This window comes from Thamnophis sirtalis, unplaced genomic scaffold, assembly GCF_051295495.1.
Source record: "Thamnophis sirtalis isolate CommonGarterSnake01/CBP01778 unplaced genomic scaffold, rThaSir2_p1.2 scaffold_6, whole genome shotgun sequence".
Taxonomy (NCBI): Eukaryota; Metazoa; Chordata; class Lepidosauria; order Squamata; family Natricidae; genus Thamnophis; species Thamnophis sirtalis.
In genome coordinates this window covers 110,648,778-110,672,392 of record NW_028261386.1, presented here as the reverse complement: position 1 = coordinate 110,672,392, position 23,615 = coordinate 110,648,778, and the positions used below count along the sequence as shown (strand labels likewise).

Sequence of the window (23,615 nt, the reverse complement as noted above, 5' to 3'; positions counted from 1 at the left end):
ATGTTGTTAATGTCCATTGTTTTATTCCTAGGCAGCTAGTCCATATTACAAATAAAGTTGAAATCCTCACGTTAACAAAGTAATTTCCAAAACACAACAGATGTGGTGTCTCAAGCAATTCTGTTAAGCAAATGTGTGGGACAACATGACGAGCATCAACAAAATTGGCCAAACTGAAAAGGGAACATGAAAAAGCTAAAATTTAAAAAAAAATTCTCACAATTGTTTTTGTAACTCAGTATCCAAACACTCTGTAAAAAAATAACTTCCAACACGTAAGTGCAGAGAGCCCAAGCGTTTGCATACAAAAACACTTTGGTTACCCTTAATTCAGTGACATATCAAGTAGAGGCAGGCACTGCTGCTTTTAGATCAAGTTTTAGAACAAGCACCATTTGACAATACTCTTTTCAACCAATGTTCCTTTGATTGTATCATGGCAGAATAATGCTCCCTTGGGTGAAAGGCATCTTAAAGCAGCCTTTCCCAACTGGCATCTTCACTATGCGTTGTACTTTGTAATCTCCCTAATCCTCCACTAACATGGCCATGTTAGCTGGCCTGAAGGCAACTGAAATCTAATACAGCCAGAAGGCATCATGTTGGGGGAGCTACTTTAGCCTGAAAGAGAGGCTACTGTTAACTCATTTTAGGGTCCCAAACAAATAGTCCATGAAGATTTCAGGACTCGCGACTAAGTAGGGAAGTTTGAATAAAGAATACGCATATGGCCCTTGAGTTTAAAAAAAGGGGACATATTTTCTTTGAATGATTCTTGTGTTAATTTGTACAGTAATTTATTATATTTTATTATGGAATCGTAGCCTCAAATGCTTCTGTTTTCTCAAGAGACAAGCCATTCCTAGTAACAGGGAAAGCAGAACATATTCTCCATTATAACCTCAAATAGGTTAGATTTACTTGATTGGATTGCAAAATATGTCAGGGACTTAACAGCACATTCTTTCCTAAAACAGCCACAGTTTTCATTATATATATTGCACTTTGGGGGTATCCTCGATTTCCTCTAGCAAACTACAGGTATTGTAGAGTATCTCCTTAAACTTCGGATGAGGAATGCAACATTGTATACATTTTAAGATTTCCCCCCTCTTTTTTCTCTTCCCTAAGGCATTTACTACAGCAGTGCATTCTTAAAACATCCATATATCTAGAAAATTAGGATCTCAAATCCCAACTTCTCAAGTCATTTCTTGTATTCCGTGTTAAACAAGTATAGTTGCAAGAAAGATCCATTCAGTTATCCATCTTTGTGTTGACAGAGTTTGTTTAACTTACCACTATTTCTTTCTAATAACAACATTTACTAAAGTCTGTCCATACTGAATTACATTATTTATATCCAAAATTTTTGATTTCTGTTGTATCACAATTCAACTAGGGGTGTGTTTAAGGAAAAGCTTTTGTACACTTGATAGAAACATTGTGTTCTATCTGAAAAGACATTGTTGAAACCTTCTGTCCATGTCTTCCACACATGAAAAGATCCCAATGTGTCTTAATCCAAAGTGGTCCACAATTCATTTCTTTGGAATGTCTAAGACTGGCTGTAGCTAGAATTCTGACTTCCATTTGGACCCTGGTCACTTTCACTGTTTGAAACAAAGCAGGAAAGTATTACATTATATATTATTAAAATTATTACAAACATTTGATTTTAAAATTAAGATAATCTTGATTGTCATTTTGTTTACTGTGAGCACACTGGCATACATTAAAAATGATTTTTTGTTGCCTGCTCTCAAAGTATATGTCTACCCATACGCTTTATTAAGGAAACTAGTTCACTCTGTTGATACTATATGGAACAAAACTGACTGAATCTAAATTATCTGGTTTGGACACCATGAAGCCTCCTTCCAGATGCTAACAAGGAAAACAAGTCATGAAGAAGATGTGTCCTTTGATGATTAATATGCAAGCAGATTTCAACCTTGCCATTGAAACTTCATCCTAATTTTCCCACTTTGTAATGGCACACTGCATATCTTATCATATGGCATTACTTTAGTATTTAATATAATTTAATTTAATTAGGTAATATAATTTAAATCAGGGTAGTACAAAATTTTATTTTGATATTCAGGATTGCATAACATTTTGTTGTAATATAACATAAAGAAGGATGAAATGGCCTTCAAGATCATATTTGGGGTGACATCTATCCTCATTTGGTCTGGCTGCTGTTTTTAATTCAGCAATATCAATAACTGACTGCTGGTAGGGCTATGTACGCTTCAAAAATGATTTGGAAGTATACTATAGAGCGGGGGGTTTCCAAATTTAAAATTTAAAAAGCATAGCTGGCTGGGGAATTCTGGGAGACGAAGTTCAGAAATTTGGCACGTTTGGAGAACTCTGCTATATGCCGTATTTTTTGGAATATGATGCACCTTTTCCCCCTCAAAAAAGAGGGTGAAAATCTGGGTGTGTAGGCATTTTTGGCCTACTGAAACCCTGTCTCCTTTGCAAAAATGGATATGCAGAGAGTTTGGGAGGCTTGCAAAGTGCTCCTGAAGGCTGGGAGGGCAAAAAAGAGCTAAAGAGCCCCCCCAGCCCACAAGAGCACTTTAAAAGTCTCCCAAAGCCTCTGCATGCCCCCCTTATTTTTGCAAAAAAGGCCTGTTTTTGCTAGTTTTTGCCCCCCTCCAGCCCCCAGGAGCACTCTAAGAGCCTCCCAAAGCTCTGTATGCCCCTCCCCTTTTTTTGCAAAAAAGGCCCATTTTTGTGAAAAAGAGGCTGGTTTTTCGCTCATTTTTGCCCCTCCCCACAGCACTTCTGCAAGCATCCCAAAGCTCTGCATCCCCCCCCTTTTTTATTTTTTGCAAAAAACGAGGTGTGCAAAGGATTTGGGAGGCCTCAGAGTGCAAAAACTTTTTTTTTTAATTTACCTCTTCAAAATCATGGTGCATCTTATACTCCGGTGCGTCTTATAGTTTGAAAAATACAGTAGCTTCTATATATTCAGTACAAATAAGCCATTGCTTTATAGAGTTTATTATAAATAAGCCATTGCTTTATAAAGTTAACCTATTAAAATGAATTTGACTGCTAAAGCAGCTCATTAACAAGATTCCCTGGAAAATGCTGGCTACTTATGTTCACTATGGAGAAGTACCGCCCTAACTCAAAGGCAAAGTACTCTATTTTTGCCCAGGAAAAAAAAATATTTTGGCCTTCCAGGGTTGCAGAGTATTTTGGGGGGGGAGTGGGGTGTTAAACAGAATGGGTACAAAAAGTCTAGTGAATAAATGGACCAACTAGATGCTGAGATGCATTTTCTGTATTAAACAGCAAGGCTACATCAAAGTCTAAAATTATTTTATCTACAAATGAATTATTCTTGTTTTACAGTGGATCATCTATTCAAATGAAAATATTTTGAAAACCTACCTATTTGGAGGCGGTTTGGGTTTAGGCATCTTGCTTAGAATTGTAGCCATTTCTTTCCTTTCATCAAAGTTTTTCCATTGTTCATACAATTTTAAAATGACCCTGATTATTTCTAAGATCTAAATAAAATAGATGAAAAATAGTTATAAGTAGATTTATGGTGATTGCAATAAGTATGTACTTCAACATAAGATAGATTTGAAAATCTCCTGGAATCTGGGAGTTTATCATGAAAACATTTTTCAGACCACTATTATTTTTATCCTTTGAAGAAAAAAAAGTGCAAACTATCCTCAAAACACTTCTTACCTTAGTGCCCTAGTTTCTAAATCTTAAAATTCATTTTATAAAGTTTTTGTTATTATTTTAAATTAGCATAGCTTTTTCTTTCAGTCTAATGTAAACTCATGATCTCACGCACCCATTCTTTTTTTTTTTGTAGCAGATTTTTATTATTTTTCCCTTCTACAACACCTTAGTCATTATATCAACATTGTTATGTCATCATACCTGTACATGAATATAATATTTTGCTTCTATATTTACACACCTTTATACAGAGTCCTATATATATTTATATATAGTGTTTTTCGGCTTAATTAATGTTATTCTTGTTTTGTAGCCATTTGTACCAATTGTTCCAAATTTCATAATATTCCGACTCTTCTTTATCTTTTAATTTCAGTGTTAATTTGTCCATCTCTGCACAATCCAAAGTTTTTTTTTATCATTAATTCGTCCGAGGGGGTATTATTTTGTTTCCAGCATTGGGCAAATGTTATCTAGCTGTAGTTAGCAGATGTGTTAATATGTACTTAATTTTCTTTGTATATTTCCCTTTGATTATTCCCAGCAGAATTTGTATTTTATCTGTTCTCCTGTAATTTCTTGCACCCATTTCCAAATTTTTGTCCAATATTTTTGTGTTTCCAGGCAGGTCCACCATATGTCATAAAAAGTCCCTTGTACTTTTTTACACTTCCCTCACTCACCCATTCTTAAACCTATTATTTAGAAGTTAGGTGCAAAGGCTCAGCAGTTAAAAATGCTGAGTTTATCAGCTGGAAAGCTGACAGTCTGGGTTTGAGCCCCAGTGCCATGGAATCGGCATGAGCTCCGATTCCTTGACCCCGCTCCTGCTTACTTAGCAGTTTGAAAACATGCAAATATGAGTAGAAAAATGGGCTCCACTTTGGTGGGAAGGTAACAGCGTTCCAAAGACTTGGCATATAAACATGTTGGCTACATAACCATGAAACGGGTCTTTGGACAATGTGGGCCCCCTTGACCAAGAAACAAAATGAACACTATGCCCTAGAATTGGACATGATTAGACAGAGAATACCGTATTTATTGCCATTTAGTCTCAACAAATGGCAGCACTGGGCTCAGAGCAGTATCTGGACTGATTATTACTCAGATGGGAGACCACCAGTAAATTCCAGATCTTGGAATAAAGCACTTATAGTGGCTTTTATATTATTGACCAACTATATAATTGCACCCATTCAATCCTACATCAAGCTCAATCAAAAGCATCTGTGCCCAACACAGAATATGCAATCAAAAAAAATATTTTGTAATTACTATGCAGTATCTTGTTGGTATTGATATAGAAATATTACCTTGAATAGTTTTATCTTTTTAAATTCTTTATATGTTTTTCAATTTTTCACCAAGGGATGCTGGGCCAATAAGAAGCTTTCATCTTATCCATTTTGTTCCAATGGCATAATAATGTAACAATCTAGACAAGTTACTTTCGGTAAATCTGTAATTATTAAACAAAACATAACTACCTTCTCCATATCAACAGAGAGCTCAGCAAACCACTGTCTAGCATCCTTTTGCTGGACAACACAAGCCACATGTAGACAAGCTGTAAAAAAAGCATATAGTTGAAAGGCAAAATTAAGACATAAAATTAGTGGTATAAGTGCTTTTACATTATTAAATGAAAAACACAGTCAGAACACATTCTGTGTGCTACTGTCTCCCTCTCCAAACTGGATTTTCAATTATACCATTCTACAAATATAATTATTAATGCTCAATTAGGATGTATAGTTGAATAGTTTCCCAGTTTACCATTATTTTATTGTATGTCTGGACAAAGTTCAGTTATAAACTGAAAAATGAAATAGTTGAGGTTTTCATTATAACACCACAATTTCTATGAAAATGGCCATGAATGCAACTCTATCTTGAACCATTCCATTCAAATAATGATACACTACACAACATGTTACATACCTAGGGCTATCATGAAAGGAGGGTACAGCAGACAAAGATCAGTTCTGTATGTGTCATTCACTATCCTCCTGCACAGACAAAAGCAACAGATCAGCAAGTTTGTCATTCATGACTCCACACGATGGAGTCAAAACAATATGAAACCGTGACATGAGCTTACTTCCACTTTAAATACAGTATCTGATGTAATGAGTATAATCTGAGCAGGAGGACGTATTTCAATATATTTCATTTCTATGTCTTTTTCTATGTGGAGCATGGGCATTCTTTCCCTCAAATAACAGAACTCTGCAGAGATATTAGGTGTATTCATCTTCCATGCAGTAAGGCAAGCTTCATCACGAGCTTTTCAGTTATATGTTCAGACTATAAGAATGAATAGTAGAAGATCTGCTGGTTTATCTTCATTCATAAAAAAATGATATTTCGGTCAACCCCACCCCCACCCCACTCCTTTCAAATCAATAAATTAAACAACTTTATGTTTTATGCATTTTCCTAAGTGGATTAAGCAGATTCCCGAGGCAACAATTTTATTCAGGTCAATAATTTTCATAGGTTTTCTATTTAGGCTAAAGGACTTTTTAAATAGTCTTGTCTTCATTACCAAGCAAGAGGCAGCAACATGTCTTCTTGGCCCATATCTTGTACATATTGAAGTAGAGGTCTATAGGGATGATAAACTATCAAACAGCAGTCCTAGGGGAATTGCATTTAAGAAGAATGTTAAAAGTATCATCATCATTCCACAATACTCAACATGTTAAGTACTTCTCTGATGTTTATTGTGCCATCTATTACAAAGACAGTAGTTGGCTTCACAGAAATACAGGTGAAACTCAAAAAATTAGAATATTGTGCAAAAGTTCATTTATTTCAGTAATGCAGCTTAAAAGGTAAAACTAATATATGAGATAAGACTCATTACATGCAAAGCAAGATAGTTCAAGCTGTGATTTGTCATAATTGTGATGATTATGGCTTACAGCTCATGAAAACCCCAAATCCACCATCTCAGAAAATTAGAATATTCATGCAATCAATAAAACAAGAATTGTACATAGAACAATATCGGACCTCTGAAAAGTATAAGCATACATATATTCTCAGTACTTGGTTTGGGGCCCTTTTGCAGCAATTACTGCCTCAATGCGGCGTTGCATGGAAGCTATCAGCCTGCGGCACTGCTGAGGTATTATGGAAGACCAGGATGCTTCAATAGCGGCCTTCAGCTCTTCTGCATTGTTCAGTCTCATGTCTCTCATCTTTCTCTTGGCAATGCTCCATAGATTCTCTATGGGGTTCAGGTCAGCCGAGTTTGCTGGTCAATCAAGCACAGTAATCCCACAGTCATTGAACCAGGATTTGGTGCTTTTTGGCAGTGTGGGCAGGTGCCAAGTCCTGCTGGAAAATGAAGTCAGAATCCCCATAAAGCTCGTCTGCAGAAGGAAGCATGAAGTGCTGCAAAATCTCCTGGTAGACAGCTGCATTGACCCTGGATTTAATGAAGCACAGTGGACCAACATCAGCAGATGACATGGCTCCCCAAGTCAACACAGACTGTGGAAACTTCACACTGGACTTCAAGCATCTTGTAGTGTGTGCCTCTGCATTCTTCCTCCATACTCTGGGTCCTTGGTTTCCAAATGAGATGCAAAAGTTGCTCTCATCAGAAAAGAGGACTTTGGACCACTGAGCAACAGACCAGGTCTGTTTTTCTTTAGCCCAGGTAAGACGCTTCTTACATTGTTGTTCAGGAGCGACTTGACAAGAGAAATACGACATTTGAAGCTCATGTCCAGGATCCGTCTGTATGTGGTGGCTCTTGATGCACTGACTCCAGCCTCAGTCCACTCCTTGTGAAAGTCCCCAATACTTTTGAATGGCCTTTTCCTGATAATCCTATCCAGGCTGCGGTCATCCCTGCTGCTTGTGCACCTTTTTCTTCCACACTTTTCCCTTCCACATAACTTTCTATTAATGTGTTTTGATACAGCACTTTGGGAACATCCAACTTCTTTTGTAATTATCTTTTGAGGCTTTCCCTCCTTATGGAGGGTGTCAATGATGGTTTTCTGCACAACAATCACGTCAGCAGTCTTTCCCATGATTGTGATTCCTACTGAAACAGATTGAGAGACCATTTAAAGGCTCAGGAACCCTTTGCAGGTGTTATGGCTTAATTAGCTGATTAGAGTGGAACACTTTGAGCCTAGAATATTGCACCTTTTCACAATATTCTAATTTTCTGAGATTGTGGATTTGGGGTTTTCATGAGCCATAATCATCACTATTATGACAAATCACAGCTTGAACTATCTTGCTTTGCATGTAATGTGTCTATCTCATATGTTAGTTTCACCTTTTAAGTTGCATTACTGTAATAAAGGAACTTTTGCACGATATTCTAATTTTTTGAGTTTCACCTGTAATTCCTCTCTAGACTGACTGGCAGCTTACCAAATTCTATCTCCCTCTGAGACACAAATGCTGACACATTGCAGCACACAGAAACCCGATTTGCCAACAATACACTCACTGGAAATAAACACTGGCACAGTGCACTCTATTACAGAATAACAGTATATAAGAAGCTTTATGAGGATCCTATTAATATATAAAGAGAATCTGAGTGGGGGGAAAACAGTATCAACCTTTAGTGGTTTCACTTATTTTGTAAATATAAAGTTTGGCTTGAGTAACATCAACAGAATAAGAATTGGAAAGAACTTCTAGTCCAACTCCCTGCTCAAGCAGGATACCCTATACCATTTCAGACAATTTATTGTCAAATCTCTCCAGTGTTGGAGCACCCATATATAACTTCTGAATGCAAGTTATTCCACTGATTAATTCTTCTGTCAGGAAATTTATACTTAGTTCTAGGTTGCTTCTCTGATTAGTTTCCATCCATTATTTCTTCCCCTGCCTTTAAGTGCTTTGGAGAATAGATTGACCACCCCACTCTTTTTTCTGGCAGCCCCTTAGATATTGGGATACTGCTGTTATGTAACCCATAGTCTTTCTTTTCATTATATTAGCCATACCTAATTCCAGCAGCTGTTATGTTTTAGCCTCTAATCCCCTAATCATCTTCGTTGCTCTTCTCTGCACTCTTTCTAGAGTCTCAACATCTTTTTTATATTGTGGCAACCAAAAGTGGATGAAATATTCCAAATATAGTTTAATCAAGGCATTATAAAGCGGTACTAACACTTCATGTGATCTTGACTATCCTTCTGTTAATGCACCCTAGGACTGTGTTGGCTTTTTTGCAGCAGCAGTACACTGCTGGCTCATATTTAAGTGATTGTCCACTAGAACTCCAAAATTCCTCTCAGGGTGGAGTATCCTTTGTAAGAGCTTTCCTATTTAAAACAAAAGGCAGGACACTTTCTTGTAAACAAATCTGTATGCTTATTGGCCTTCAAGCCAGCTACTTCAGTTGATACATTGGACACTATTTTCTCATGCAATCTTAAGATATATAAATTCCTTCTCTTCTCAAAAACCTGGCATCAGTTCTTTCTACCTTCATGTATTGGATTCACATAAAAAATAGGAAATAGTACACCACTTCCTCAATCTGTAACTCTTCATCCTTTCTCTGAGATTATTCTCCTAGACTTAGCCCATTACATCTCAAAATTCTTTCCTCCCAGTACAGACACATGCAAAAAGTAGCAACATTTCAGGAGATGATAGAATATTCCAGATATGATCAACATATAATTATGCAAAGGAATTATATTTGTACTATTTGTGTTACAACAGCAATAGAGACTGGGATTGCTGCCACAAAATGATGCAGTTGATAAAAGTGCAACATCACATGACTACCCTGTTCAGTGATGACAATCCCAGGCAGTCCCAGTTGCCATTATAACCCCAAAATTCCTCAATCATTAATAGGAAGAGGTAAGAAGCATGGGAGTACCAAGGGGGGATAGGAGGAAATCATAGTAGGACCTGGATAGGTCAGTACAGTCTGTGTCTGAATTACGGGAGCCAGGGAAGGCCTGCACAGGTCATGCACAGGCCATGCACAATTTGCAGGAGGCTGGAGGGGCTCCACATGGGTAGGGGTGTGCTAAAGATGGGAGAAAAAGCAGGAGTGACTTACCAAAGTAACTTTCAATTTTCCCTACTGGCTTCCTCATAAACTTTGCTTGGTGTAGCCAGCAGGGAAGGTCACAAATGGTGATCACATGACCCCCAACTCTCTGTGATGTTACAATGACACACAAGGTATCCAATGTGATGGATCACAATGTGAAAGGGAGGGGAATGTGCTGTGGTCATCAGAACTTCAAGGAACCCATCATATGTCCATATTTTCAGTGTCACTGTAACTTTGAACAGTCACTGAATGAATGGATATAATTCAAGGACTACCTATACAAGAGATCGAACAGAATGTACAAAGTAAATGAACTTACCATTAACTCTAACAGATAAAATTCACATTCTAATATCTGTAAAGAACAAAAAATGTATGAATTAAATGGACAAAACGTATGTAACGTGCATCATAGATTATCCTGTTCTATGATCAGCTGGATCTAAACTATTAAAATTCTAAACTTGGAAAACCATGGGAACGAAAACATAAAACTTTTTTTGTCAGCAGCAATTACATTTGAAATTTCCACTTCAATAAAAGAAACTCCTTTTTGGAGATACTGTACAATTTGTACTCCAGCAAATACCTCTTTTACAGAGGTCAACAGATTTATCATATTTTTTTCATGTCTGCAATCAAATTCATTCATTCAGTTTCTATAGTTGCCAACTCAACCAAGTGACCCTAGACTGTTTACAATTCTAAAATTATAAAATAATTAAAAGAAACCATTAAAACAAAAAACATCCGCAAAATAAATAATACAAACAGCAGCCATGAAGATTAATCAACTATTAGTAAAGCCAAGTAATGGGGCTCTTAAACACAGTCTCAGCCCCAAGCCTGGGTACACATAGCAAGTTTTTCAACTTTTGCAAAAACCTAACAGGATTGGGACCATTCTAATATCTGAGGGGAGAATATTCCATAAGGAATAAATCCCAACTTTTTGTTCCCGCCAGTCAACACTTTTTGGCTGACGGGCTTTGCAACTTGTCTGTAGGATCAGACTGAATGGGTAGAAACTCTTGGAAAAAGATAGTCCGTCAGATAGCAATAGCAATAGCAATAGCAGTAGACTTATATACCGCTTCATAGGCCTTTCAGGCCTCTCTAAGCGGTTTACAGAGAGTCAGCATATTGCCCCCAACAATCTGGGTCCTCATTTTACCCACCTCGGAAGGATGGAAGGCTGAGTCAACCCTGAGCCGGTGAGATTTGAACCGCTGACCTGCTGATCTAGCAGTAGCCTGCAGTGCTGCATTTAACCACTGCGCCACCTTGGCTCATAAGATAACCCAGCCACAAGTCATGTAAAACTATAAAGGTGACAACCAGCATCTTGAATTGCACCCATAAACACATCAGCAAGCCAGTGCAGCTCACGGAGTAGTGGTGTTACATATGCCATTCAGCCGGCACCATTTTTTGCCATTCAGCCGTATTTTACACCATTTGACGTTTCCGAAAGCTCTTCAAGGGCAGCCCCACGTAGAGCATTTAACGGATAGTAATCTAGTTTAGGTTTTCCTCTTCTCCAAATCACACTCCTAGAGTCTCTCAGCCACAGCTGATGACACAATAGCAAGACCCTTTTTAAAAAACTTCAATTTTCTACTTTTTAAAAACAATTTAAAATAGTTGGGAGCATAGCAAAACATAAAGTTCCTGTCACTGTCTGGAAATAATGCTTTGATATATTCTCAACATCCCTATTCTTCCACATACAGTAAAAATGTAAAAGTCTTTTCAAAATCATTTGCAGAGGAAGGGAAGTGCTAAGGCAAGGAATGTTTTCTTAAGAGTATACTTACATGGTTCATCCTATAAGGAAATTCTTTTGGAAAGGCATACGAAAACCTAGTTTTCACTGCAACGAAGAAAATTCAAGAATGCTTTTTAAAATAAAAGCAATTAAAATTAATTTAGCATACTGATTTCTCTCTCTACACCTTAATTTAAATAAAATACTAGATGCTGAATGCAGGGATTTTTTGAAAGCACAAAAGAACAAGAGTTAACTATTAAGCATACATATTTTTTATATCTGATAGCAATATTTTATAGAAATTTACAATACAAAATAGAGACAAAGCAAATATTTCTGTTTCAATATTTTGGAATATATATTAGAACCAGTTTACACAATGTTTATCAGTTTCTGCAAGTTTCAAATATTATCAAATGGTAAAGAAGCATTCATTCATTTAGAAAAATTAAATACTGTACCAATATAATCCTTTTTCTTCAATCATGTCTAGTTCTCTTGGAAACTGCTTGGGGAAATCCCTGCAGTTTTTTTGGCAAGATTTTTCAGAAGTTGTTTGCCACTGCCTCATTCCTAGGGTTGAGAGGGACTGGTTCATGGTCATGCAGCTGGTTTTATAAATTTATGGTGTCCTGGTTGCTAGCCTGATGCCTTTAGCTTCTACACCAAATGGCTCTCCCCAATACAATACTACCCAATAGTATTGTATTGTATCACATTTTATCATATTGTATCGTGCAATACAATAAGCACAGCTTAATAATTTTTAGTTTTTCATGTACACACATACATACAGTATGTGCCATTCCATATGTCTGAATACGATAACTATAAGCAATATTTGATTTTAAAATTCCTTTGAAAGATGACAACTTTACAAAAAATTCCACTTACATACAGAAGTAGCAGCAGATATCAATCTTGTATTCGAAACCACACCAAATTCCTAGAACATCAAAAATAAAATAATGGTGGTAAATACACAATTCCAGAAGCACCCGTTAACAAAATGTCAAACTTTAATTACTATGTGAGATTACAGGGAGTGTGTGCTCTTGATCTGTGAGAAAAAAAGAAAGGGCACATTTTGTTCTAACTGGCAACCTTGTAGAATCATCCAATTCCACAATATCTCATGTGAGCTGATGCAACACTTCTCTGCCTTTCTGCCAATTTTTCTTCTTTAGTCAAAATCACAGTATTTTGTGGATGCAAAGATTATATTACAATAAACACATTTTTGTCTGTGTGAAAAGAAAGCTATTTTCTTTCCTTTCATCAATTTCCATTGGCTGCTTTACTATTGGCAGAAAGCATTTTCATGTTAATCCCCCATAGCTAAAAGGCAGGAAAACAACCTGCAAAGCAAGCACTGAAAGCCCAACTGATCAAGAGTCAGAAAAGATCAACTGACTGATATGACCAACAAAATGCTATGGAGGCTAGAACAGGGGGAGGCCTAACAGAAAAATCCTATCAGAAAAAGGATATTAAATGTGCTAATTACAGCCACTCCTCATTTAGCAACCATCCTGGTTGGTGACCATTCACAAATACGATGGTAATAAACAGTAATAAAAATTCATTTCCAAGCAATGCATGTATTGACCACGAATTTTCATGCCGCTGACAACAAAGGCCTTCAGTGTGAATTAAGGTCAGAGAGCTGAGATTGTTAACTTGCAGTTAGAATTTTAAAGGACATGCTTTTACTTGAAGAAAAATATTTCAGGAAACGATAGCTAGTTTAAGCAATCTCTCCACTCTGTGAGGGAGGAAAAGGTAGGGAGGGTAAAAAAGAAACACATCTTTGTAGACACACTCTGCAGTGTGTGTGTGTGTGTGTGTGTGTTAGTTACATGTTCACTTAGTGACCATTTCACTTTGTCCAACAACAAAACTGCTGGAAAGGATTGCAGTTGCTAAATTTGATAGTGTGCTTATTAAGACCAAGAGAATGCTAAAATGCCTACTTACCTCTACTTTGGATGCCAAAAATACACATGTGGGAGCCATTAGCACTGGATCAATACTTTTTAGGGAATACCTAAATATATAGTTTTAAACAGAAGGGAAAATTACTAATCATACCACTTTTGAAAAGAGACCTTATATTCACAAAAAACATTTATATAGGAAAAATGAAACTGTATTGAGCTCATGATCTTACCTGGCATAGAACCTCTTGAAATAGACAGTAGCAGTGGCAATAACTTGTTGTCTTAGCTTCAAATGTTCACCTAACGCCTGAATAACTTAAAATAAAATTTTTAAAAATGAGTTAAATCTTAGTAGTTCAGTTTTGTATTCTGCAACAATTACTGAAACTGAATCCCACTGAGTTGCAAAAAGTTCCATAATGTATTGTTACATTATGTACTTATACTTTTTTTGGTACTGAAAGCCCATTCATCGGCCCATTTCCTAAAGGTGAAATAATATATGTTGTATTTTATTTTATAGGTGAAGATTGCAAATTGAGACTGTGACACAATAGATAATACCATAAAGCAACTGTAGTTGAAACTGTAGTTAGAAAAACTAACATTAAATCACTGCTTGATATTTCTGATGCAAAGAACAATTCAAAGGAGACTGCACATTTGGTATTATTAAATCTGATTTCTAAAATGTATATAGTAAGATATGAAACTGAATAATGCCAGCATTTTTCTATGATTGGCTACTAAGCAGAGTTTGTTTAAATTCAGGCAGATGGTATTTCCAGCCCTTGTAGCTAATTCTGAGGCATTATTCAACTTCTCCAAAAATGACAAAACAGATGCAAGGCATATTGAGGTGTAATCTACACCTGGGAAAAAATAATTTAGTCTATTATCTGCAACTTCATGCAATTCTCAACTCACTCTTATTCAGAAACTTAGGAACTTCACTCTGTGTGAAATGCAAAGCTTTCAGTTATCAGTTATCATACACAGCATTTAAATACTTTGCAAAAGAAATATTTGTCCAATGACTTAAGCTGTCAGTTTCAACACAGTTATGGAGTTGGCAAAGGCAGCAGGTGCTTGAAATATGACATATTTCATCTATGGAAAGGGAATAGGGTACCGGGGGAAGGTAGATCAGGAAAAAAAACTGTCAGCTGCTCCACACAAGCTCTATCTGCCAGTTGGCTAGAAAGCCACCATGGTGTCAGCTGTACAGGTAGCTCATTTGGCTTTCCAAGCAAAGGATATGTTCCAAGCATGTTGGAAACATCCATCCAAAATACCAAGCAGAGGTAGAGGCACAGAATGACAAAACAAAACATAAGATGGTTACTTGATATTTTTCCAGAATCCTTCCATCCATTCATAATTTGAACATGGCAATGCTTTATCATATTCCTGCCATTTCCAAGATAATTCACACATCAATGCTCATTATAAAGGTTGACAGCCAAGCAAGTCCTTTGTACACAAGGTGGTTAGCTAATTTTTTTTTTTTAACTGGGATAAATCTGAAATGATCAGTGGAGGCAGGGATTTTATTTAAAGTACAGGATATTCAGGAAACCAATAGAACACTTGGGCAACAGAATTATAATAGCGTTGTCCATATATCAGTACTCTTTCATTGCTTACATTTTGAATAATTTCCAAGATTCTACAAATATGAACCATTTTAAATACAAAACAACTATTTCTTAATTTTAAGAAAGCAACTATTAATTTCCCCCATCTCACCTTGCCAGCTCCAACACAGAGGATACTGATTCTGACTGTAACAAGTAACTTTGACTATTCAGACACATTATGAAAAGTCCAATTGTGAATATATATGCATATTTTAAAATATTACTGCCATACTCCCTGTAAGGAAATAAGGTGTACACACAGTTTGTACATGCATTGCTTGATGAATGCAAAATTTTTCAGTAACTCTATATTAAGAAGACAGATTTGCAGCTTCTTTGAGCTTTAATTATGCATACTTAACTTCCTTTATTAGGAAGATTTATAAAATTTTAGTACTTTGATTTATAAATATGAAAGCTGTACTTTAGCTGTAGGATTGAGCCAAAATATATTCTAACATTTTAATTATTTTAAATATTTAAGCATGATTTCCTCTCTTATTAAACAAATTAAAGTCAAATCTTCCCTGCACATGAATTTTATATTTATATAAAATAAAGTTTCAATGAGACCCAAGTACTGTATTAAAATGCAGGCTTAAATTGTATTTATCAATCTTTTCTATTATTGGCTCTGACTGGAAAGTAATGACCTCCTTGAATTTCAATACAAAATAACTACTGAAATTAATCATCTCTCTGGACTACTGTAACGCTCTCTACATAGGGCTGCCCTTGAAGAGCACCCGGAGGCTTCAACTGGTCCAGAATGCGGCAGCGCGGGTTATCATGGGGGCACCTAGGTGCTCCCGTGTTACCCCCTTTTAGGCGACCTGATTCAAGGTACTAATTATGACCTTTAAAGCGCTCCATGGCTTATGCCCAAGATACCTGCGAGACCACCTACTGCCACCGGTAGCCTCCCACCGTCCAGTCTGATCCCACAGAGTTGGCTTCCTCAGGGTGCCGTCGGCCAGACAGTGTTGGCTAGTGACCCCCAGGGGGAGAGCCTTCTCTGTGGGAGCGCCTTCCCTCTGGAATGAGCTGGCCTCGGAGCTTTGTATAATCCCCAACCTCCGGTCTTTCCGACACGCCCTAAAAAGTTAGCTTTTCCAGCAAGCCAGTCTAGCCTGAACAAAACAAAATAAATTATTGATCATTGTTAATTTTAATTGAATTTTTTAAAAAAATGTTATTGTTAATCCTAATTGGGTTTGTTTGGGATATTCTATTTAATTTTTTTAACTTTTGTAATATGTGGGTTTTTTTAAATGTTGTACGCCGCCCTGAGTCCTTGGGAGAAGGGCGGCATATAAATCCAATAAACCAAACCAAACCATTTTAGAAAATTATTTTGCTTTTCCAAAACCTCAATTGCCATTTTAGTTTTCCATCATTTTGATAAAGAATACCAAAATCTTAGAATAAAAGTTAGGTCTAAGACCATTTCAAGCAAATTAAAACTTTCTCCACAACAAGGAAAGACCTATATATGAATGGGAACACATATGGTTTAGAATTGTAATGTTCCAAAAATAAAATATATCTCTAACTTTAGAAAAAAATGTTGATCAATGTTATATTTAACCCAAGTAAGAGTCTAATAGGAGCATGTTCAAGGGCCTTGGCAACATGTGCTTCTTCTAAAAATGTTAAATCATTGTATTTTAAAAAATAAGGACAATCTCACTCATCTATCCCGTCTCTCTCACACACATACGCATACACACAGAATATATCAATGATTCATTGACATCATTTTTACCATTTGTAAAAAATATCTGTAGTTTCCAATATTCTTCTTCTGCTAAAAATTTTAAGTCTTTTTGGCGTTCCTTCAGCAGATCTTGTTTATCCAAAATCCATTGTAAACTACAAAGAAAGAAAGGAGAGACCACTTTTAGATATTTGTAACACAGAAATTGTAAACACAGAAAAAAGAAAACACTTTTTATCCTTTATTATATGGCCTGATGTCAAAGATACATATTCAGTCAAAAGTATTCAGAATTAATTTTTTTCTTCCAATGATGCTTATATTTCCCCAATGTTTGCTGCCACCAGAATTTGAGAGCTCCATAACAGGCCAGCAACAAAATCCTGGGAAATAAGAAACTACTATCAGACTTTGGCGATCATTTCAAACTAAAAACATTTTATATGTGACCTTCTATAATCCAAAGATTATAATCAATCTCTTTGTTAATAGTGAATTTGTTCTAATAATTTTTTCCTTTTTCTGATAATTTGTTATTGTATTTACATATATGATGTGAAAAGTAGGATGATGTAATAGATGTCCAAATAGAGTTCAGATCTACCCTCAAATACAGAATGACTTTGAACTATTTGCATACATGCACACACTTACTCACTCACAACAGTCCAGGATAGTTGTTGACGAGATAAAATGAAAGGAGAACCTTGTATAAATTGTCTTGACCTCTTAAAGTAAAGGCAGTATATAAGACTAATACATAACAATAATTATTTTAAGTTGCCTCAGGAATTTTAGATAGTTCTAAATGCTCTAATTTATTTTGTTTATATTTCATATTTCTTGACCACCCATCTCCACAGACAAATTGCATACAAATGTTGTATAAACCCCACTTTCTATCTCTAACTCTTTTACAAATAACATTTCTGTAATACTATGATTTTGAGTTATATGGCGGTATATATTTTAGGTATTACTCATTCTAGGTATATTTGTCTTCTTAGTACAGAAAAGTCTGGCTTCTGATTTAAAAAGCTAGCATTTAAAACACATTTAAGTTATATTTAGATACAACACTTTCATATATTCTCCATGAATCTTGGTTTCTTTAGAAATAGTGGTTGCAAATTATACTCAAGCAGCAAAAAAAGAGGAGAATCTTACCGTCATAACAAATACCCCTAAAGATTTTCCCATATGATAGGATTCCAATTTATGTTACTCAGAAATAACATTGCATCAAAAATATTTGAATTACAATCATGTTATTCAATGTGATTACTGTATGCCATTCTTCACTTTCATAGTACAATATTACAATTTAATCACCTTAACATAATGTGCTATGCATGTGAATTAGAACAATATTCATTTGTGCAAAAGTATTTTAATAACGGTAAACTATTTTGGAAAGAAACATACACATGCCAATACTTTCCTCATGTTAAACCCAGTGTGATCAGAACACTTGTTTTTCATTTTATCTGCTTCCATATGAGTTTAATAAGTAAATCTTCATTTTGTACAAAAGTTATAATAAGAACCAAAGAAAATATTAAAGATATTATATAAAAGCAGGTTAGGGTGTAGAACCACACTGCTACAATGAAGGGGAAATCAATATTTATAGTAACACAAAACCCTTGGGATGGGGAGTGGAGGTTCTACAGAAACCTGTCCTGTACTATATGCAGCTGGCAGTATGTATTTTTTCTTTGTCAAAGGACTTGCACTTATAAGTACTTGTCAATACTTCTGTAAGTATTACAGAACATTCAATGTAAATAAAATATGTTCAAGCTGGGGAAAAAAACCTCAGTTTTTCTTTATACACACACAGTCACACACATCCAGGTTTTTTTGGTTAGAATTGATAAAAAAGATAAAAGTTGACTTGTTAAAAAGAACCCATGTTCTAAACATAATGCGTATGTATGTATATATAATTACACACACATACATTATGCATTATGTGTACATTATGTTTATAACATGGGTTATTTCCAACACTAAACAGACACAGAGAGAGACACGGAGAGACAGACAGATAGACAGACAGACATTTAAAAAATTGAAAGGCAATCTGCACAGGCATCTCTCTCCCAGTCATACAGCAACAGCCCACTACACTGATACCCGTCCCACCCTCTGCACTGAGAAAACAGCTTCCTACAGAGAAAACACTGAGAAAGCCTCTTACACCCCCCCCCCAACTGCCCGGCCCCGGGCGCCTGCATTTCCTTCCCTCCCTCCCTTCTCCCCAGAAGCTTCAGACTGCAAGGACAACTCACTAATGCGAACTCTGCCAGAAATTCCCTGCCATGTAGAGGGGTCAAGGTGGGAACGCTTTTTCTTTCCTGCTTGCCGGTGGCCAGGGCAAACCTTTTTTTTTCTTCCTCCCCTCCTTCTTCTTCTTCTTCTTCTTTCCTCTACCCCCACCTTCCAGGAACAGGAACAGGAACAGCTTTAGCAGCAGGAAGGAGTCTGCAAAAACAGCAGCACCCATACGAGCGGCGACCTCACTCCCTGCTCTGTGCTCTTTCTCTCTTCGTCCGGCGGCTCGTCGCTTGCTAGCCGCTCAGTTCCGCGGCAGACAAGTTCCGCTTGCGGAAATGATAAATTAGCCCACTGGGCTCTTTTTGCTTATCCGTGAAATTGGACGTTACGTGTACTGTCGCTTTATCATATTTCTTTATTCTAAATGATGGCATCTGCCTTATAAACACATACTCACTGAATACGATAATTCATTTCATTTTCTTTCAATATCAAATATCAAACCAATGTGATTGCTACATTAAATTTACTCCTAAAATGGAAGTTTGCTCCATTAAAGAAAAATTAACCTCCCTCAAGTCAAACTCGTGACTACATGAATATATTAGTGTTACTGGAGGATTTTTTTAAATAGCCATGCAGAATTGTTTCACCTTTGCCATCTACTCATTTTTAAACTTCTCTATCTTTCAACCCTGGGTTTTCCTCACTCTCAAATCTAAGTTTAACCTCATCTGAGCTGTTTAGGATTAGCCAAGGGCATCCAGTATGTTACCTCCTAATATGTTCATTGTTTTCAAGAATCCAAACATTTCCACTACCTTTATTTCATTCACAAATGTTTTGTATTATCATCTTTAAAATGTTTATTTGTGTCACTAATCCTTGCCTGTTTTGGAATTCCCCTCCTCAATATCACTGTAACTTATCAACCAGAAAAAAACAGAGATGCAATCCACAGGTGGTATAACTGAAGTCCCAGATAGCCTTGTGTCTTGTGACAAGACTTTGTGACTAACAACAACAAAAACAACAGCCCTCTCTAAGCAGTTTAGAGTCAGCATATTGTCCTCAACAATTTGGGTCCTCATTTTGCCCACCTCGGAACAATGGAAGGCTGAGTCAACCTTGAGCCTGGTAAGATTCGAACTACCAAATTGCAGGCAGGTGGCAGGTTGGTTTAAAAAATAGTACCCAAATTTCATTTCCAGTAGCAATATTTTAAACTGCAAACCATTTGGTCGCAAAATAAGTTGATGTTTAACTGGAAGTGCAATTTTGAATTTATTTTAAAAACTACAGTATTTACGTCATGTGTTTCATTATATGGGACACAATTTCCACTTATGGGGAGATGATAATGTTAGATAACAAACTTTTGAAATATCTATATGAGACCATTCCTTCATATAACTGATTTATTGTGTACTTATGCATTCAACTGAAAAGATATTAAATTATGTATTTTAAATACATGTTATATTTTTCTGATGATATATAATCCCTAGCTAATGGGAGATTTGTTATTCAAACATCAACAAGTCTTTGGAGACCTGTAAATCTAACTTTTACTGTACTTAATAAGTACCAACTTCTGGGGTCACTAACAACTCTTCTTCAACTTGTTGCAATCAGCCAAGGGCAGCTGATTGCTGCCTCCTACCTGGGCAGTTTTAGAAGTTACACTAAATTCAGCAATAGCAATAGCAGTTAGACTTATATACCGCTTCATAGGGCTTTCAGCCCTCTCTAAGCGGTTTACAGAGTCAGCATATCGCCCCCACAGTCTGGGTCCTCATTTCACCCACCTCGGAAGGATGGAAGGCTGAGTCAACCTTGAGCCGGTGAGATTAGAACCGCTGAACTGCAGATAACAGTCAGCTGAAGTGGCCTGCAGTACTGCACCCTAACCACTGCGCCACCTCGGCTCACTTCTAGTCAAAGAAGCCCAGAAGTCTAGTCTCAGGGCCCAATCCTACCATTGCTATTTGAAAATATAGGTAGTCCTTGACTTACAACCATTCATTTAGTGAACAACAGCCCTGAAAAAAAGTTATTTATGGCTACTTTTCACACTTACGACCATTACAGCATCCCTGTGGTCACATGATCAAAATTCAGACACTTGGCAACTGGCATGTATTTATGACAGTTGTACTGTCCCAGGGTCATGTGATCTTTTAATCTTCCCAGCCAGCTTCCAACAAACAAATGTTGCTTCAATGGGGGAAGCAAGATGTGCTTAACGACTGCATGTCTCATTTAACAATTGCTGTGATTTGTTTAACAACTGTGGCAAGAAAGGTCAAAAAATGGGACAAAATTCACTTAATAATTGCCTTTGTTAACAACAGAAATGTTGGGCTCAGTCGTGGTTATAATTCAAGGATTATCTGTAAGGCAGACTACACTTAACTCTGCATGGGAATGCAGGGGCCCTGGCATTGTTCTGCTCTAACTCCCACCTTCCCAGGTGGTGCAGTGGTTAGAATGCAGTATTGCAGGCTTGCTCACATTGTAGGTTTGGTTGACCTTTGATACAACAATGACCTGAATGACTGAGAATCTCTACAGACTTTTAGCTATACAATTTGGGATAAACACCCTTGGAATGGTGTTAGAGTAGGAATTGATTTCCAGAGGAAAAACATTGCAGACTACAGGAACCAGGAGCAATACTCAGGTGAGGTGACGCTGACGACACAGTGGTCAAAGACGAGGGTCTTTGAAAGGATGTAAATGACCAGCTGTCTGCAAGGAATATAAATCCTTCCATTCCCCACTAACCCGTCAGAACTGAAGAAGCTTCTTGGGTGAGAAGCAAAATGTCTTCGAAGAAAAAAACAAGGAAGCCAAGTTGCCTCCTGAAAAAGCACCTTTGAGATTGTCAGGAGTTCCATTCCTTCAATCCTGACTGGCTCAAGGTCGACTCACCCTTCTATCTTCCTTCCGAGGTCGGTCAGTAAAATGAGGAGCCAGATTGGGCGGGCTATAAAACACTATGAAGTGGTATATAAGTCTAAGTGCTATTGTTATCGCTGTTCCCCAAATCCCACTGATGTTGGCCTCATCTCCTTGGGTCCCCCTGCCCTATTGCAGAATCAAACTTTCCAGGTGGCTGCATCTCCCAGACAAAGCCAACAGTGAGAATCTCAGCCCGGACAGGACTTTCTATTTTTCCTCCTTTAGACGAAGCTGGGATAATAGAGAAGAGGATAAGGGATATGGTGGATGGAATCACTGGTGTCAGAGGTGCCCCTGCGCATGCGTTAGCCTCTTTTTCTCCGTTCGGTGGAGAGAGCAAAGATGTAAGCAGCAATAGCAGTAAAGACTTCACCAAGCCGGCGGGCGGCAGGACCGACTCAGCCACCCACTCGGCTTCGCATTGACCTGTAAAGTGAAGACGGGGGGGGGGGGGGGGAGCTCTGAGAGACAATTCATCTGTTTAGGATCAAATCATAAGCCTTGGTTCACTTTCTTCCTTGTTTGGCAGCTGTCGAGGCTCCTGGCCCACGCAATTAAGGCACCCGCGAGAAGCAGGATAAGCCTGCACATTTGCAGGACTACGGAACCAAGCGGTCACGGACGGGAGAAACCAACATAAACTCTGTCACGCACGGTATACAGATGGCTCTTCCCGTCCTCGGCTCCGTTTCAAAAGCTTTCCTTCGTCCGAGCAATCGGCCGATGGACGTTAAAGGGAGAGATGCTTTAAAAGAATTAGGAGTTCAAATAGATGCAAGATGCGCGTATGCGTCGGATTAAAACAAAATACTACAGCTCTTCGGATCACTTTCCGTTTTGAGCCAGAAGTAATAATCCTTTTCTAAAATAAACAATAATATAAATTAACCTTCAATCACAAGGGTTAGAGCAAAACAGGAACTTTGCATCACTCCCCCACCTTTATTATCACAGAAGGCAGTTCTTTTAATTTTTATTTCCGATTTTACAAGATAAATTAGTGCTAAGTAGCAAGGGCTTCAGAGGACACGGTACTAAAAATTGCACCGTTTGAATCGAGGCAGAATTACGTGGAATTCTAGAAAAAGAAAAACCCGCTTCTAGAATAGCCCATTTTAAAAGCAGTTGACTGGCATAGAAAATGCCATCTTATCTGTTTTATTTTGATCTTTTCACATTTCTATGATATGAAACTAAGCCCAGGGCCAAAAAAAAGAGAAAATACTTAGGAATAAATAGGAACTTGGGCGTAGTCTTAATTCTAATACCGGTAGTTAATTTTTATTGATTGCTAATGGAGACATAATTCATGTGTTTAGGCTCAAACCATGGCTTCCTTCACATTATTTATTTTTGTTCATGGGGGTCAGTCAATTTTTGACTCCTGGCAAGTGCCTGGATTAGTCCTTGCTGGGTTTTTTTGGCAAGATTTGGGAAGTGGAGTGCCATTCCTGCTTCCTAGAGCTGAGAGATAGAGACTGGCCCAAGATCACGCAGCTGGCTTTATACTCAAGGC

The 23,615-nt window shown here is 37.3% G+C and overlaps 1 protein-coding gene across 1 annotated transcript; it reads right to left on the bottom strand.

The window, feature by feature from the left end:
* Positions 1–3: 3 nt before the first annotated feature.
* Positions 4–19,310, bottom strand: CCNC (cyclin C). Its single transcript, XM_014051829.2, has 12 exons — positions 19,150–19,310; positions 16,904–17,010; positions 13,729–13,813; positions 13,536–13,605; positions 12,453–12,504; positions 11,605–11,660; positions 10,107–10,142; positions 6,275–6,366; positions 5,668–5,735; positions 5,214–5,293; positions 3,415–3,533; positions 4–1,613 (listed from the first exon to the last, which is right to left on the bottom strand). Exons 1-12 carry the CDS (start codon positions 19,179–19,181, stop codon positions 1,559–1,561), a joined length of 852 nt encoding a protein of 283 aa, XP_013907304.1. The 5' UTR covers positions 19,182–19,310; the 3' UTR covers positions 4–1,558.
* Between the last annotated feature and the right edge of the window lie 4,305 nt (positions 19,311–23,615).

What these genes read in the sequence shown, in the direction of transcription:
- CCNC (XM_014051829.2), bottom strand. Translation starts at nt 19,181, where the DNA reads ATGGCAGGGAATTTCTGGCAGAGTTCGCATTA. An exon ending in TTTATCTGTTAGAGTTAATG is followed by an intron (nt 6,367 to 10,106) that starts GTAAGTTCATTT and finishes CAATTCCCCTAG; the next exon opens with GACTGCTGTTTGATAGTTTA. An exon ending in TCCTTTCATGATAGCCCTAG is followed by an intron (nt 5,294 to 5,667) that starts GTATGTAACATG and finishes CTTTTTTTACAG; the next exon opens with CTTGTCTACATGTGGCTTGT.